The sequence below is a fragment of the Triticum dicoccoides genome, chromosome 5A, assembly GCF_002162155.2.
Source record: "Triticum dicoccoides isolate Atlit2015 ecotype Zavitan chromosome 5A, WEW_v2.0, whole genome shotgun sequence".
Taxonomy (NCBI): domain Eukaryota; kingdom Viridiplantae; phylum Streptophyta; class Magnoliopsida; order Poales; family Poaceae; genus Triticum; species Triticum dicoccoides.
Genome location: NC_041388.1, coordinates 56,029,702 through 56,044,711, shown reverse-complemented (window position 1 = coordinate 56,044,711; position 15,010 = coordinate 56,029,702). Strand labels below are relative to the sequence as shown.

Genomic DNA, 15,010 nt, shown 5'->3' with positions numbered 1-15,010 from the left:
ACATATCAAAGATTAAAGGTTAATTCCCCCACAAAAAAGGTTAAAGGTAAAGATAATCGAATTTATACTCCACTACTACCAGGCATCAGAAACCACGAAGACAGACGGAAAAAACAAGACAAATAACCGTCCAGTCTCTGCAAACCACATCACAAGTTGAGAGAGACAAACGGTTGCCTCCACATGGCACCCCCGGTAATCTCACCTCCGCGGTTCACAGCAGCTGAGCTACCCCCGCTATCTGGCTCGTCTTCCACCCGAACAGCTCATGATTTCCCCACTAAACCACACCAAAAACCGAGCCCCCTCCCACTTCCGCCCACTTGTCCACGAACCCCCAGCCATTAATTTCCACCGCCTCCACCTCTCCCCCGCTTCGGCGCTGCAGCAGCCATGGAGGAGGACTTCGAGCGCGCGGTGGAGGACGGCCTCAGGCTCTCCAAGCGGCTCGTCCTCCCGGGCGGCGCGGCCCCGCCGCGCCCGCACGCCGGGATGGACCGCTACGGCGCGCCGGACGCCGCGGCGGCGGCGTCGCTGCTGCCCGTGGCCCCCATGGCCTACGCGGTCGTCACGGACCCCGCCGCCGTCGACAGCCCCGACGTGCCCAGCTACCAGCCGCACGTCTACGGCCGCCTCAGCCCACCCGCGCTCATCCCGCTCCAGATGCGCGAGGTCGAGCTGCGGGTGGACTGCGCCGCCGGGTGCGCCACCGCCCAGGTCACCCTCGTCGCGCGCTGGTGGCTGCACTGCCTCACCCGCAGCCGCGACTGCGACTGCCGCCTCGTCGTGCCCATGGGCGAGGAGGTGACCCGATTCGAACCCTCCCCCCTCCCCTTTGCCATTTCGCCGTCGATTGGAATTTGCCGTTGCGCTTGATTTTGTTGCCGTCAGGCGCTGGAATGATTATGCCGATAAAGTTTGCGGTTATTCTCAGTTAATTTGGTTTTGCTTTAGGTGGTCGGGGCCCATGAATTTGGCTTTGCGCGTAAATCATTTGCGCTGGACCGCACATGGAGCCAGCCACTTGCAAATGCGTGTCATTATTCATTATAGTCATGCTTGCTGTTGCTGGAACATTGGGGGTGCCGTTATAGACGGTTCCGTTTGGAGCTCCTTTGCTCTTGGACGTAGCTAGCTCTCTGCTGGCTGTGGGCTCCATCGTTGTTTACGAAGCAAGCGAGACCCATTCCTTGCTTACCAATCATGGAAATAAGCTTCATCAAGAAAGAAATATTCTGTTTGTAGTTTGTACACTTGTCTACTAATGCTTTAGTTTGCACAGTCAATACTATTTTTAGGAAGTGCATTGTTTTTTAACTTGTCATTTCCGTTCGTCCTAGTCAAATATCTTCCGGTGGCCCATACAGAACATTCCTTTCAGCTATTTTGGAGAAATGCAAGTTGAATGACATATTAAATAGTGCATTTGTATGGTCTATGGTCTTCGTTTTGTATGTTCATGTTTACGAAATGCTGTTAGGGTTCCATTGTTTTGGTTGCATTTGGGTGTAAGTTAGCAAATACTTTAGTCTAAGCTCAGAAGTGAGAGGCCGAGAGCAGTTCATGGAAGCTTGATTTCTATCTATTTTTCAGGTTTCTGTTATTTGATTTATTGAACTTAGGCACAAATAGGGCGTGACAGCATGCGCAACAGGCTTAATGCATGACTGTATTCTCCTGCGTCTCCTCTGTTTTGGACACCTGCCCACTAACATCTGTCCCACTTGACAACATGAAGTGCCCCAACCTTTCTGTTTCAGCCCGCATCCCATATCGGCTCTCATTTTTGCCTTATTTTTCCTTGGTCTATCTGATAATTTAGCTATTTTACTGAATACACGTTGATCAGACTGGTATTCTGGATTCTAATTTGGTTTAGGTATGCCCGTTACTGGCGCATCATTTGTATCTCAAACAACCATGGAACTTCAAACATGCTCCGTTTCTGCTGCATATGAACATAAAAAATATGGCGGCTTAGATAAGAGCGTGGCGACAAGATATTAGGAAGCAGTCATGCTACATGTTTGATATTCCTAATCTGTTCCAGGTTACAGCAGAGGCTCTCCTAAAGAAATATTCACAAAAAACTATGTTCTTTATGAAGTCACATAGTACTGAATACATATTGAGATGTTGTCCATGCGGCCATGAATACAAGGGTGGAAATCACCTGGAAATATGTGCATAAACAGTGAGAAAAGAATAGCAGTTCAACAAGTCATGTTGAGCATTGCGAGTAGTCATCAAATCATGAGTAGTCATTGTAGCATTTGTGGTAACCCTACCATGATGGGCAAATGCAATGCTTGAATTTGTTTGCTAATTTGAATTGAATAAATTGGTAAGAACACGCATCTATAATGGTTATTGTTTACTAGAACACCTCGGTAACTGCGTCACTTGTGTGTTGGTCATTGCTACTACGACCTATGTTTATTAACACCATACTAACTACATCACGACTACAGTGTAATATTAGTTGGAATAGCCAGATAACTACATCACCACGAAAGAGAACCTGTACTACTTCTCTAGTCAACATCGAATGCAAACAGTGCAAGTAATGTCAGTCATCACTGTATGCATTTTAAAAAGCAAACATACACTTGCTATTCTGTTTTATGTTGCAACATTTCTTAATGCATATGTGTATATATCCGGAATGCAGTTATTTTTTTGATTTACTGGTGATCTCAGTCTAAGAATAACAGTTTGGCTAACAGGGTTCAATTCTAGGCGCTGAGGTTACTGTTGGAAAAAAATCGTACAATACTCATGTAATTGATGTAGATGGTAACAGTCCTGTGAAGATTGTTAAAACTGAGAGTGGTGGTATTCTGAAGAGCCAGTTTTTTCAATTGACAATACCACAGGTACTTGTTTTGTAGTCATCAGTTTCCCAACTGCTAGCTTGTCAAGATTCAAGCTTTCAGCAGCCATATCTGCCTGTGCTAACTATTTTCTTTCATTCCGCCAAGGTTGTAGGAGGAGAAGACATCTTTGCCACAATTAGATGGTCACAGAAGTTGTTGTATGATAATGGACAGTTTTCTGTTGATATTCCGTTTCGGTTTCCACATTATGTGAACCCTTTACCTAAACTTTTCACAAAAAAGGAGAAAATTCAGTTAACTGTGAATAGTGGTGTGAGTAAAGAGGTTTTATTGCGGGGGACCAGCCATCCCTTGAAGGTAATCAACTTTTTTGTAAGCACCATTTGGTAATCTGTCCGATGTCATGGTTATCATGAGATGTTCTTGTGCATTTTCAGGAAAAAACCAGGCAGGGTGAGAAATTGTTTTTCTTGCATGAAGCTGTGGTTGAGAATTGGTCTATCAAAGATTTCACCTTTTCATATAGTGTAAGTTATTCTCCAGTAATCTATTTAATTGGTTAACTTTACCTTCTCTTCGGTACTTCTAAAATAATTTTGTGCTGATTATGTTCCACGGCCTTTCATATGTGAATATTGAAAGCAATATGTGTGCTATGTGTTCAAATATGAATTTATGAATATGTTATGCACATACAGTACATGGCCCATCCAGCAGCGAGTTAGGGAGATGATCCCCTTGATCTCTGAGTTACAAAGTTTATCAATTAAATTAGAAATATATTTTTTAGCTTGGGACTCAAACCAATTGGAGATAATATCTGTGATTTGTTACTTTTGGATTGTTAGACCTCTATGTAAAGAGAACCCCCTATGAGGAGTAAAGCAAGCAAGATCTAGAAGAACAGTTCTTCTATCGTGCATCCAGGGGCGAGAGCCTCTTCCATTCTTCCTAACCATAGTACACGACATAATAATACCTTAATATTAGTAGTTTAGTCATTAGCATGCTACAAGAATGCAACGAATGAAAACATTGTACCAAACAAATACAGGGAGTGGGCCACATCACTGCCACATCAGTAGACGAGACTGCACGGTGCTATCTTCTCTGAGTGCGGTCCGATGAGACTCCTGCCAATGAGTGTGGGCCCTCTCCCTTTACTGATTTGTTTGAGGTCCCAAATCATACAGATTCAGATTTTAGGGTTGAAGGACAAACCTCTTTCAATAAACACTTTATTTAATTAATAACTTTTGTTAACATGGTGACTACAGCGTTTACTGCATGGTTACCATTGAGATCAGTGTCATTACCTAATGCATCGTTCATGTCTGTAGGTTTACTCAGGTGATGTGTCCGGTGGAGTGCTTGTGCAGCGCTCAACATTACGTGACTATGATGACAGAGACATTTTCAGCATTTTTCTCTTACCTGGAAATAACCAGAACAGGAAGGTAGTTCCTTTTACTTATTGTCTTGTTATCTTGACACTAGTAACTAAACTATGTCAGTGTGGAAATCACTTGATGCTTGAAGATAACTTTACTGAATTTTTTTTACTTAGAAGTTTGTAACTCACTGAAAGTATTTAAGGTACTTAACTAAGTTTTTTCGTGAGTCGTGTTCATTCTGTTTTTCATGTTGACATTTCTTTAGCCCTACTTTCTGTGTGGAAAATTTACCAATCTAATTCAACATGACACATTATTTTTTATCTGCTTTTGTGCTTCGTAAAATATTTCTGTGAATGGATATTTATCTCATTCAAGTTATGTGATAGATCTTCAGAAAGGCAGTTGTGTTTATTGTTGATACAAGTGGAAGCATGCAAGGAAAGCCTATTGAGAATGTTAAGAATGCCATCTCAACTGCTGTCTCCGAGCTTGAGGAAGGAGATTACTTCAACATAGTAACATTTAATGATGAACTTCATTCATTCTCATCCTGTTTGGAGAAAGTAAATGGCAAAACAACAGAGAATGCAATAATCTGGATGAACTCAAATTTCGTCGCCCAGGGTGGCACTGACATCATGCATCCTTTGACCGAGGTACAATATTTGGAAGACTATACCAGTTCACATTTATATATGATTGATGCCACTTTCAGTGCTCACATTACCTCTTGTGCTGTAAGGCATTGGCGTTGCTGTCAGACTCTCATGGCGCACTTCCACAAATCTTTCTTGTGACCGATGGTTCAGTTGAGGATGAACGGAATATCTGTCACACTGTGAAAACTCAGCTCACAAACAAAGGATCTATTTCCCCTCGGATTTCCACTTTTGGACTAGGTAATAGCAAATATGATTTTTCTTATTTACGACTTAACATATTGCTCTAAGATATACTGGAAGGAAATAACTGTTTGATTTTGTGGTCGTGTATCATGTCTAAGGTGTTATCCCTCCATACAACACATACAACTTTACCAATTATAAAATATCTCTCCATCCCAAAATGTAAGTCCTATTTGTTTTGTCCCAAGTCAAACATTTTATGTTTGACAAAGTTTATAAGAATAAATATTGGTATCTATAATACCAAATAAATATACTATGAACATATATTGGTATTGGTTTTGTTTTGTAGATGTTGATTTTTTAATATAAACTTGGTCAATCTTAAGCAAGTTTGACTTAGGACAAAACAAGTAGGACACACTTTTTTTTCCATGAACATGCAAAAAACTTTGCGTATCATTTCATTAACACCCAAAAAAGCTACAGCAAGGTACTCAAATGAGTCCGGACACCCAAAACAACACACACCCAAGTACTATCCTGGGATCAGATTGAGCAATCCCAGGGCACCCGCACGGGACCAGGCCCGGCACTATTCTTGAATGACATGTAGGAGGCGACGAACGTCAGGGGTTGCACCATTGAAAGTTATTCATTCCCATGTTGAAAATACATCTAACTTCATTCTCTCACGTATCCATTCTTATGTGTAAATCCTTTTGGATTATTTAAATTTCTTCAGTAAAGAGGGATGATATTGGAGACATCAATATTTTATTTTACTTGTATGATTGCCAATTTTTTTTACCCGGAATAGTTTTTTATTATTTGTACTTACCCTTTGAAACAATATTAGGTTCGTACTGTAACCACTATTTCTTGCGGATGTTGGCATCAATTGGCAAGGGGCATTACGATGCTGCGTTTGATACAGGTATGAACAAATTGCCGCCTTAATCCTCGAACCAGGCAGTGTTTTGTTCTACGCACTACTGAAACTCAAAACTCTGCATTATGCTCTAATGATCCAACTTTGGTAAGTTCCGGCTAGGACAATCTTATGGATTTCAGCTCTAGCCTACCCCAACTTGTTTGGGACTACAGGTTCTGTTGTTGTTCCCAACTTAGGTTTTTGGTTTATAATCTGTGTACACTGTGATTCTCGCAAAAAAAAAAAACTGTGTACATTGTGATTCCTCTCCTTGTACACATTCTTACTTTGTTAATAAGATCATTTTCATTAGGGCCTTCACCATTGTTTCTAGTCAAACCAAAAAACTTGACGTGCATATTGATTGTACAAACTTATTAGAATTCATGCTGAGTAGAGACTAGAATTTGATGAGATGATTTAAAGGTGTATGGAATCATTTTGTTCCTGTTCAGTTTTGCACTCAACAGCATGTTGCATTATGGAATCATATGATTTAGTAAGATGGCAGATTAGTTCTATGGCTTATTATAAGACACAAGTTTTGATTTATTTGTTTTTTTCTATTTCATCCAGCATCTCTGAAGTGCAGTAAACTTAATTGTTTATAAGTGTCTTGGCTGTACTAGAATTTGCAGGATTTTTTCCAAAGTCCAATGATATACTTTGCAAAACTGAAGTTCTTCATTCTGATTTTTGACACCAGAATCAATTGAGGGTCGAATACTTCAATGGTTCCAGAAAGCTTCATCCACAATCGTGGCAGACATTTCAATTGATGTCACAAAGCATACCCAAGAATTTGAAGTGAGTTCTATCTCAGCAAACCTGTCAGGCTGTCACCTTTTAGCCATGTCACGAAAAAGCAACATGTGACAGTCATTTATTATTAAACACTTTGTAGTAAGTTGTGTGTTAGGAGCTAGGGTTCTGCCGGTTCTAGGGTGGAGATTGTAGGGGAAAGATGGAGGAAGACGAGGTCGAGGGCGCGGCAGCTGGTGGCTGGGCGCCGTCCTTGCGTGGTGGAGAAGAGGCGGCGGCGGCGCAAGAGGCGGCTAGGGTTAGGTCTCCCGGCTCCCTAAGGGAAGCCGAGCAAATACTGATTGCTTCTTGCTTGATTAGATTGATACATCTCCTCTCCTTATATAGAGAGGTTTACTTGACTCCTAAGCAAACGACCCTAATAACGATAAGATAATTGGGCTAAGCCCCTAATAACGATGAGATAACTTGGGCCACAGCCCACTGGGCTAAGCCCCTAATATGCCGGTCATAACACTTCTCCCCGCCTGCACAAACAGCTCGTCCTCGAGCTGTAAGGCGGGGAAGTGCTTGCTGAACTCCTCGAGGTGGTCAACCAGCGTCAAACACCTCCGCGACAGCTGGGGCGGCCAGGTCGCCGAGCCCGGCAGCGACGACGTCCTCCTCAATGTAGTCTGTAGCCTCCAGGTAGAAGAGTCGGGGGCAGACGTGGCCGGGCATGTAGGTCTCGTCGCAGTTGAAGCACAACCCTTGGCGGCGATGCTCGAGTAGCTCGGTCGAGGTGAGCCGCGGTCGCGGCAAGGGGTGTCGTGGAAGCTTGAGCAGGCCAACCCTGCGCGGGAACATCCGACCAGGGTGGCGGCCCAGCGGCCCGGGATGGTGATGCCTGCTGGATGGCCACCGCGCGGCGCTCGAACGCGCGGGCGTAGTACATGGCCATCTGGAGGTCTTGGGGTCCTTGCAGCTCGACGTCGACGCGGATATGATCTGGTAGACCGCCGACGAAGAGTTCGGCCCGCTGGTGAGCCGTCACGTCGGGCGCGTGGCACGCCAGGGCCTGAAAGCGGTCGGTGTAGTCCTGCACCGTCGAGGTGAAGGGAGGGCGGCCCAACTCCGCCAGCCGGCTCCCACGTATCGGTAGTCCGAATCGAAGGAGGCAGAACTCACGAAAACGCTCCCATGGGGGCATGCTGCCCTCGTCCTGCTCGAGGGCGTAGTACCACGTCTGTGCGGCGCCGCGGAGGTGATAAGAAGCGAGCCAGGTGCGGTCCAACGCGAGCGTCCATTGCCCCCGGAAGAACTGCTCGCACTGGTTGAGCCAGTTGAGGGGGTCCTCGGCGCCGTCGTAGGTGGCGAAGGCGAGCTTGGCGAAGCGCAGCGGTGTCTGAGCATGACCGCCGTGAGTGTACGGCTCGGCGGTACGGAGCAGCGAAGAGGATGGCGTTGGTCCGGTGTGCACAGGTGGTCCACAGGAAAGCGGTGGCCCGTCGAAGCCAGCGTGGAAACCCGCGGAGCCGGAGGGCCCGTCGTACGGCAGGGAGGGCGCCGGCTGGTCCGCGGCCATGGTGTAGACTGGCGGCGGTGACGTCCCGGCCAACCAGGCCGGAAGATGGGACGGCGAGGGCGGGAACCGCACTTGCTGAATCGGCATGCCCGCCGGCACGGTTGTAGTCAGCCCGGTGCTGGGCGGCGGAGGCGCCGGCAGCGGCAGCTGCTGCTGCCTGGAAACGGCGGGCGCGGCGATGGCTGTGGCCGGCCATTGTGGCCAGATCGGGGCGGTGGCGGGGGCTGGCTGTAGCTGCAGCGAGGGCTGCGGCGGCCCGACCAGCGTCGCGGTGGCCCCGGGGTGCGGCAGCTGCCAGGGCGGTGGCGGCGAGGACCCGGGTGGCGTGGGTGACGCGACGAGGGCTGGCGCCGGCCACTGCGGCCATTGGGGCGCGGCGGAGTGGTGGTGTAGAGGCCCAGTCGGCGCCGCGGGTGCCGAATACCATGGCAGGGCGGCTGGCTCGGTCGCGGCGGCCGGCGGCCCGTAGGGGCCGACTACGTATAGCCGTATCCCCTGGACGGCGGTGACGAGATCGTTGAGGACCCCAGTGATCTCTGCCGGGGAGTAGACGGCGGCCGGTGGTGCCGTGGAGGGCGCCGTCATCTGGGTGGTGGCGGCGCCGGAGGATGCGACCAGCGGCGTGGACGGGGAGGGCAGCGGCGCGGTGGAGAAGGCTAGCGGCGTGGTGGTGACGGTCGGCAGCGGAAGCGACGGGATGGGCGGCGGCGAAGACATGATCGGAACTGAGCTACCTGATACCAAGGTGTTAGGAGCTAGGGTTCTGCCGGTTCTAGGGCGGAGATTGTAGGGGAAAGATGGAGGAAGACGAGGTCGAGGGCGCGGCGGCCGGCGGCTGGGCGCCGTCCTTGCGTGATGGAGAAGAGGCAGCGGTGGCGCAAGAGGCGGCTAGGGTTAGGTCTCCCGGCTCCCTAAGGGAAGCCGAGCAAATACTGATTGCTTCTTGCTTGATTAGATTGATACATCTCCTCCTTATATAGAGAGGTTTACTTGACTCCTAAGCAAACAACCCTAATAACGATAAGATAATTGGGCTAAGCCCCTAATAACGATGAGATAACTTGGGCCACAGCCCACTGGGCTAAGCCCCCTAATATGCCGGTCATAACATTGTGTGTAAATGCTGAGTGGAGGGAGATAGGGAGAGTGAGGGGGCATAAAGTGGTTCTGTGTTTTGGGGTATTCAGTTGACTGCTCATTTTGGGAGCACTCAACAGCATGCTGCATCTTTAATTTTATGAAATAAATGCCCTCCTGCATTTGCTCGTTTTCTTCTGATATAAAGGTGTGGATAGTTGGTATTTGATACTTAAGACCATCTAACTTTCTTTCTTCATATAAGCATAGCTGGATTATCCATGTCTCTTAATTGAATCTTTTCCCCATTCAGGTGGATTGTGAATATATTCCTGACATTTCAGCAAAATATCCATTATTTGTTTCGGGAAGATTCCGAGGTGAACTGCCGGAAACTCTTTATGCTGAGGGCTATTTGTCTGACATGAGTAAGATATCAATTGAATTGAAGGTCCAACATATAAAGGACATACCTCTTGACAAAGTAAGTTTTTCACACTTTATTCTAATTCTATTCAAAGGCACTCTGCAGTTACTTATGTCTTCATAGACCTAATTTTGGTTGTGGATGATGTGTTTTTTTTGGGATATTGTAACAATTCAACTTTCGCCAGTCATCAAAATACAAGGTAGCTGAGGAACTTCAGTAGTTCTTTTTTGCGAACAAGAAACCCCGGTAGTTACTTGCATATGCAATCTAAAGCATCTGTTGACCCCAACCGGCAGTTATAATAACCAGATATCACTTCAGCTTACCAAAATGGTAAAATTTGTCTGGACCATCTCTGGAAGTATTTACTGACCATGGATTTTTTGAAAGGATTTACTGTCCATGGAGTGAATGGCATGGCAATGAATTAAATAAAATATGTCACCCTTCACTTTGTGCACCAAGACCATTGTTTATCCTCGCAGTGACCAGACACAAGGAGAGGGCGACAAATAGCATTGTTTTTAAACTGATGACTGGTCCCTTACTATTCACCTAGCCAGTTTTGCCAAACCGACTCGGCTAGCAGATGAAGTCAAAGTGACTTGTCGGCTGGTTTACCAGCTAGCTCCGAGCCTCCGACTAGTAGTCGAGTTGTAGTTAGAAGCCCCAAAATATATGTCCGACTAGGCAACACTATGTGACTTGAAACCTCCTGCTGGCCTGAACTCCCTGACTATTAGGCAATAACAGTCGGTCGACTAGTCTAAGTCAGCACCTGCCTGCCAACTGAATACCTCGACTAGCTGTGACTAGTTACGACTATCCAGTACTGCGAGTCTGCGACTAGTCTATGAGTTGGTATCCTGGAGACACGGCTCGACTCGTCGACTCGTAATCCTTGTAGCATTGGCTGGTGGTTGACTAGTCACTTAGCCAGTTGGGTGGTGCCTTGGCTCGACTGGTCTGACTTGAAAATGTTAGTTGCATATAAGAATTTAGAACCATTGTTGTCGTAACAGATTACAGAGCCGTTGAGCTCAACATGTGCTCTAAGTGTGCGTCGAATAGTAAGCTTGTGGAATTGTTGTTGAGGGTAGTAACTGGGAAATATTATGTGAAAGATTACTCAAAATTTTATAGTCCATTTTATTTTCAAATTTCAGGTGTTGGCAAAGCAACAGATGGACCTTCTAACAGCAAAAGCATGGCTTTCTGAAAACAAGCAACTGGAGCAAATGGTAACGTATATTCTGGGCTAATACCTCTCATCACATCTGATTCTGGGCTTCAAATTCTTAAATTAAGCCCTGCCTGTTAGTGTTAGGTATTAACTTGATATGACAATGTTCAAGTGGTTACTTTAAGGGCACTCCACTCCACTGAACTCGATGTCAAGATTAGAGAATAAATTATAGCAAAATATGAGACGATGACTAAACACAAGACATGGTTATCGTGTACTTGTATTGTTGTGGCGTTATTAGCACAATTAGAGTCCAGTTTGGTTACTACAGCAGTGTAGCCGGATTAAAGAAATAGGGATATGTGAGTCAGTTGTGTCAGAGTCGAAGCAGAGCCCTAGTGCTAGTTGAGCACTACAAGTCCTAAGTGCATCTATATCCTTCCCCTAAAAATTGTCGCCAGAATCTCGCCAGAGGTCGGCAAGGAAGACGAGAAATCGAAGAGAATTTACTGAGATTGGGAGTTTTCTGCCTAAATTTGAGCAGGCCGGGGTGGGTTTGGGGTTAAAAGCTAGTCTACTTCAGGAAGGTATTTTGAATTGAGAAGTGGGTGAACTGGGTGCATGTAGGAAAGCAAGATGAATTCAAAGCAGCTCTATGTAAGGCGCGGCATACTCTTGCATATTCTAGGACATCAAGCTTTCTTTTCTCTGCGGAAGTCATTTCGTTCTTTTTACTGCAATCAAAGTTTAATATATCCTTGCTTGAGATTATCTTTTGTGATGTGCCCGGAAGCTTAAAGTTGGAATATTCACCTTAATGAATAACATTGTTTCTAATTTTTAAAAATTTTTTTGCGAATGTTCTAAAATCTGCTCCAGTGCTCACATTATTTGAATAAACAGGTGGCAAAAATGAGCATGCAAAATGGCATTCCTTCGGAGTACACACGGACGGTCCTACTTCAAACCATCATGGAAAAAATAGATCCAGCACAACAGGTAATCATATTGTCCCAACAGATTCATCCTTCTTTATTATGTCTCGGTTGATATTGCCAACTCAGAACAATCAAAGATTAAATTCGATCTAGAAAACAAACGGAGCAGGTCTCGCTTAGAACTCAGTATACTGCATTGCCTATTAACGTAATTCTTCAGACATTCTAGTGTCTTCAAAGAAAGTTCAGAGAATGTATGATCAAGCTTGCTGCTGCACTTGTGCAGGGAAAACGGAAACCAAAGAAACCAGAGGAGCCTTCAGCGACGCCGCTGCAGGGCCTGACACTCGGCTTCGGCAACGTGCCGGCGACGACGGAGAACCTAACCTCGGGGTTCGGGGACATGAGGGCGCCGGATAAATTCGAGATGTTCGGGAAGGCGGTCGGCGGCTGCTGCGGCCGCGTGGCGGACAGCTGCTGCTGCTGCATGTGCTTCATCAACTGCTGCAGCAAGATGAACGACCGGTGCGCCATCGTGCTGGTGCAGATGTGCGCCGCCCTCTCCTTCCTCGGCTGCTTCGAGTGCTGCACGGAGCTGTGCTGCGGCGGGGGCGGGTCCGATTGACGACGGCCCGAGGAAAGGCGTGGTGTGTTGTACAGTAAAGTGTGCATAGTGTTGCTGTATAGGATGCGCGTCACGTATATTTATTGTTGTATTTATGTACTGCTTGATTGTGAGGCCTCTCTTGTCAATATCGGCCGGTAATAAACCGTCTGGTGCACTGGCGATGTAAAGCGAGCTAAGTGAAATTAAACGAAGAGAAATGACTACTAGTCCCATGAGAACATTTTTTTTTCTCTGAAATGCACAAGAACAGTTGTTTTTTTAGGGAAAGCCTTCAAGGCATCTTATTGAACTTCAATTAGGTTAACATCATTTGCAACAGCATCTAAAATGAAAATACGCGGATCCACTTACCACGCAGAGGTCCCTCCGCCCCACTAGCTAACAAATGAGCAACCTTATTGCTTTTCCTAGGGACAGTGAACAAAAGAAATACTCAAAAAATGCATGTTAAAAAGCTGCATTCTTCAGACTTCATAGATAGCAGCAGCTGGACCAACGGAATTACCCTCATTCTGCATGATCTGAATAACTTCCATGTAATTACAATCCACTATGACCTTTGTTGCATCCCGAATTTCCTGCTAGCATGAGTCCATCCTGGAATGATCGAGCCTCGGCTGTTGCAGCATCCGCAACATACTCCCTCCGTTTCTAAATATTTGTCTTTCTAGACATTTCAAATGACTACTACATACGGATGTATGTAGACATATTTTAGAGTGTAGATTCACTCATTTTGTTCCGTATGTAGTCACTTGTTGAAATGCCTAGAAAGACAAGTACTCCCTCCGTAAACTAATATAAGAGTGTTTAGATCACTACTTTAGTAATCTAAACGCTCTTATATTAGTTTACAGAGGGAGTATTTAAGAACGGAGGGAGTAGTTGATAACGCAGGAACTAGCAGAGATAAATCTGCCTTGATCATCCAGAATCACCGCGCCCGTGCCATCCGAGCCTTCATCAACAGAAAACGAAGCATCTACGTTTAACTTCACAAAACCTTCAGTAGGCTGCTCCCAGCCATGTCTTCGGACTTTCCTGCTGGGCTTCGCTGCTCTCTTACATAATTCAGGACGGCCGATGCAATGCCTTGAGCTGAGCGCGTGGGGGTTTGAACGTGTTCCCCTCTCACGATGCGCCGCCGCTCCCACCACATGTACCAGCAGGCCGTCGCCACGAGCTCCTTGAGTTAACCTGCATTTCTTTTTCTTTGCGGGTCGAGTTAACCTGCATTTAACCTCCTTTTGCCCAACTGAGGCGCACGAGACGTTTCGGTCTCTTGTGATATCTCAGGCGACTACTGTTTTGCTGGGCTGTCCAACGTCCTCCTTCCGGCTTCCCCGCTCTGCGGTAGTGTTCGTGGTGTGTCCACCAACTCGCGTAGAGCATCTCTAACAGATCTCGTAATAAAGATCTCATAAATTGAGTCATTCGATATAATAGCCGCCGGTTTACGGGATGTAGACTGTAAACCCGTCTTAAACAGATCCTTCAAATCCCGCCGTCCTAATTGTTTGTGGGATCCTGAATCCATGAGCCCATTTCCTTCATATCTATGGGATTTCACCCGATTTTGCCAGTGTCCATTTCCGTTGGCACGAATCCACTTCCGCCGGCTTCAGTACGCGCCTCCACTCCCCGTCGCTGCCACCGCCGCACATCCCCGCCCCTTGTTGCTGCCGCCCACTGCCCCGCGCCGCCCGAAAGCTCCGCCGCCCCGTGCCGCATCCATTCCACCTAGTTTCGGCAGCAGGGTGCCCATTTGTGTCCATGGCTGGAGGACGCCGCCGGCGCCATGGGTCCGCTCCAGAGCTTGGCGCGTGGGCTTGTAGTTTGCGGATCCGGTTGGTTCCGGTGCCTGTGAGCGGCACGTGTCGGAGGAAGAGGACAGCACAACTTTGCTTCGGCCGGTGAAGAGAAGAAAGGGGCGGCGCGTGTAAAACATATGATTTGAGAACTGCTCGACACCCTAAACCGGGGTGTGGCTATCTCATTATATAGAGGTATCCAAGGGGTACAATACAACGTTACAGTATATTACAGAGGCTACGTATATATAGTCTAACACCATCCCTCAATCTTCACTATGGCCTGAAGTATAAAGCAAGTTAAGATTGCGCCTACAACCTACAAACTGTGGTTGTGGAAGAGGCTTCGTGAAGATGTCAGCAAGTTGATCCTTTGACGAGATGAACTTGATACAAAGTAGTTTCTGTGCAACACGTTCCCGAACAAAGTGATAATCCACCTCAATGTGTTTTGTCCGAGCATGAAACACCGGATTAAAAGAGAGATATGCAGCATCGATGTTGTCACACCACAGAACCGGGGGATGAGCTTGAGGGACACGCAACTCTCTCAATAGAGACTGTACCCATATAATCTCAGCAGTCGCATCAGCAACAACTT

The 15,010-nt window shown here is 46.6% G+C and overlaps 1 protein-coding gene across 1 annotated transcript; it reads left to right on the top strand.

The window, feature by feature from the left end:
• The first annotated feature begins 280 nt into the window (after positions 1–280).
• On the top strand, positions 281–12,828 carry LOC119299252. The gene is made up of 13 exons (XM_037576503.1): positions 281–804; positions 2,727–2,876; positions 2,982–3,194; positions 3,275–3,364; positions 4,178–4,294; positions 4,621–4,890; positions 4,977–5,133; positions 5,939–6,016; positions 6,720–6,820; positions 9,730–9,900; positions 11,013–11,087; positions 11,936–12,031; positions 12,257–12,828. The coding sequence occupies exons 1-13, from the start codon at positions 394–396 to the stop codon at positions 12,593–12,595; spliced, it is 2,268 nt and encodes a 755-aa protein (XP_037432400.1). The 5' UTR covers positions 281–393; the 3' UTR covers positions 12,596–12,828.
• Positions 12,829–15,010: the final 2,182 nt, after the last annotated feature.

Excerpts from the sequence above, each read along its gene's own strand:
- LOC119299252 (XM_037576503.1), top strand. The coding sequence starts at position 394 with ATGGAGGAGGACTTCGAGCGCGCGGTGGAGGACGGCCTCAGGCTCTCC. Across the intron at positions 6,821-9,729 it reads AGCATACCCAAGAATTTGAA|GTGGATTGTGAATATATTCC; the intron begins GTGAGTTCTATC and ends TTCCCCATTCAG. Across the intron at positions 9,901-11,012 it reads AGGACATACCTCTTGACAAA|GTGTTGGCAAAGCAACAGAT; the intron begins GTAAGTTTTTCA and ends TTCAAATTTCAG.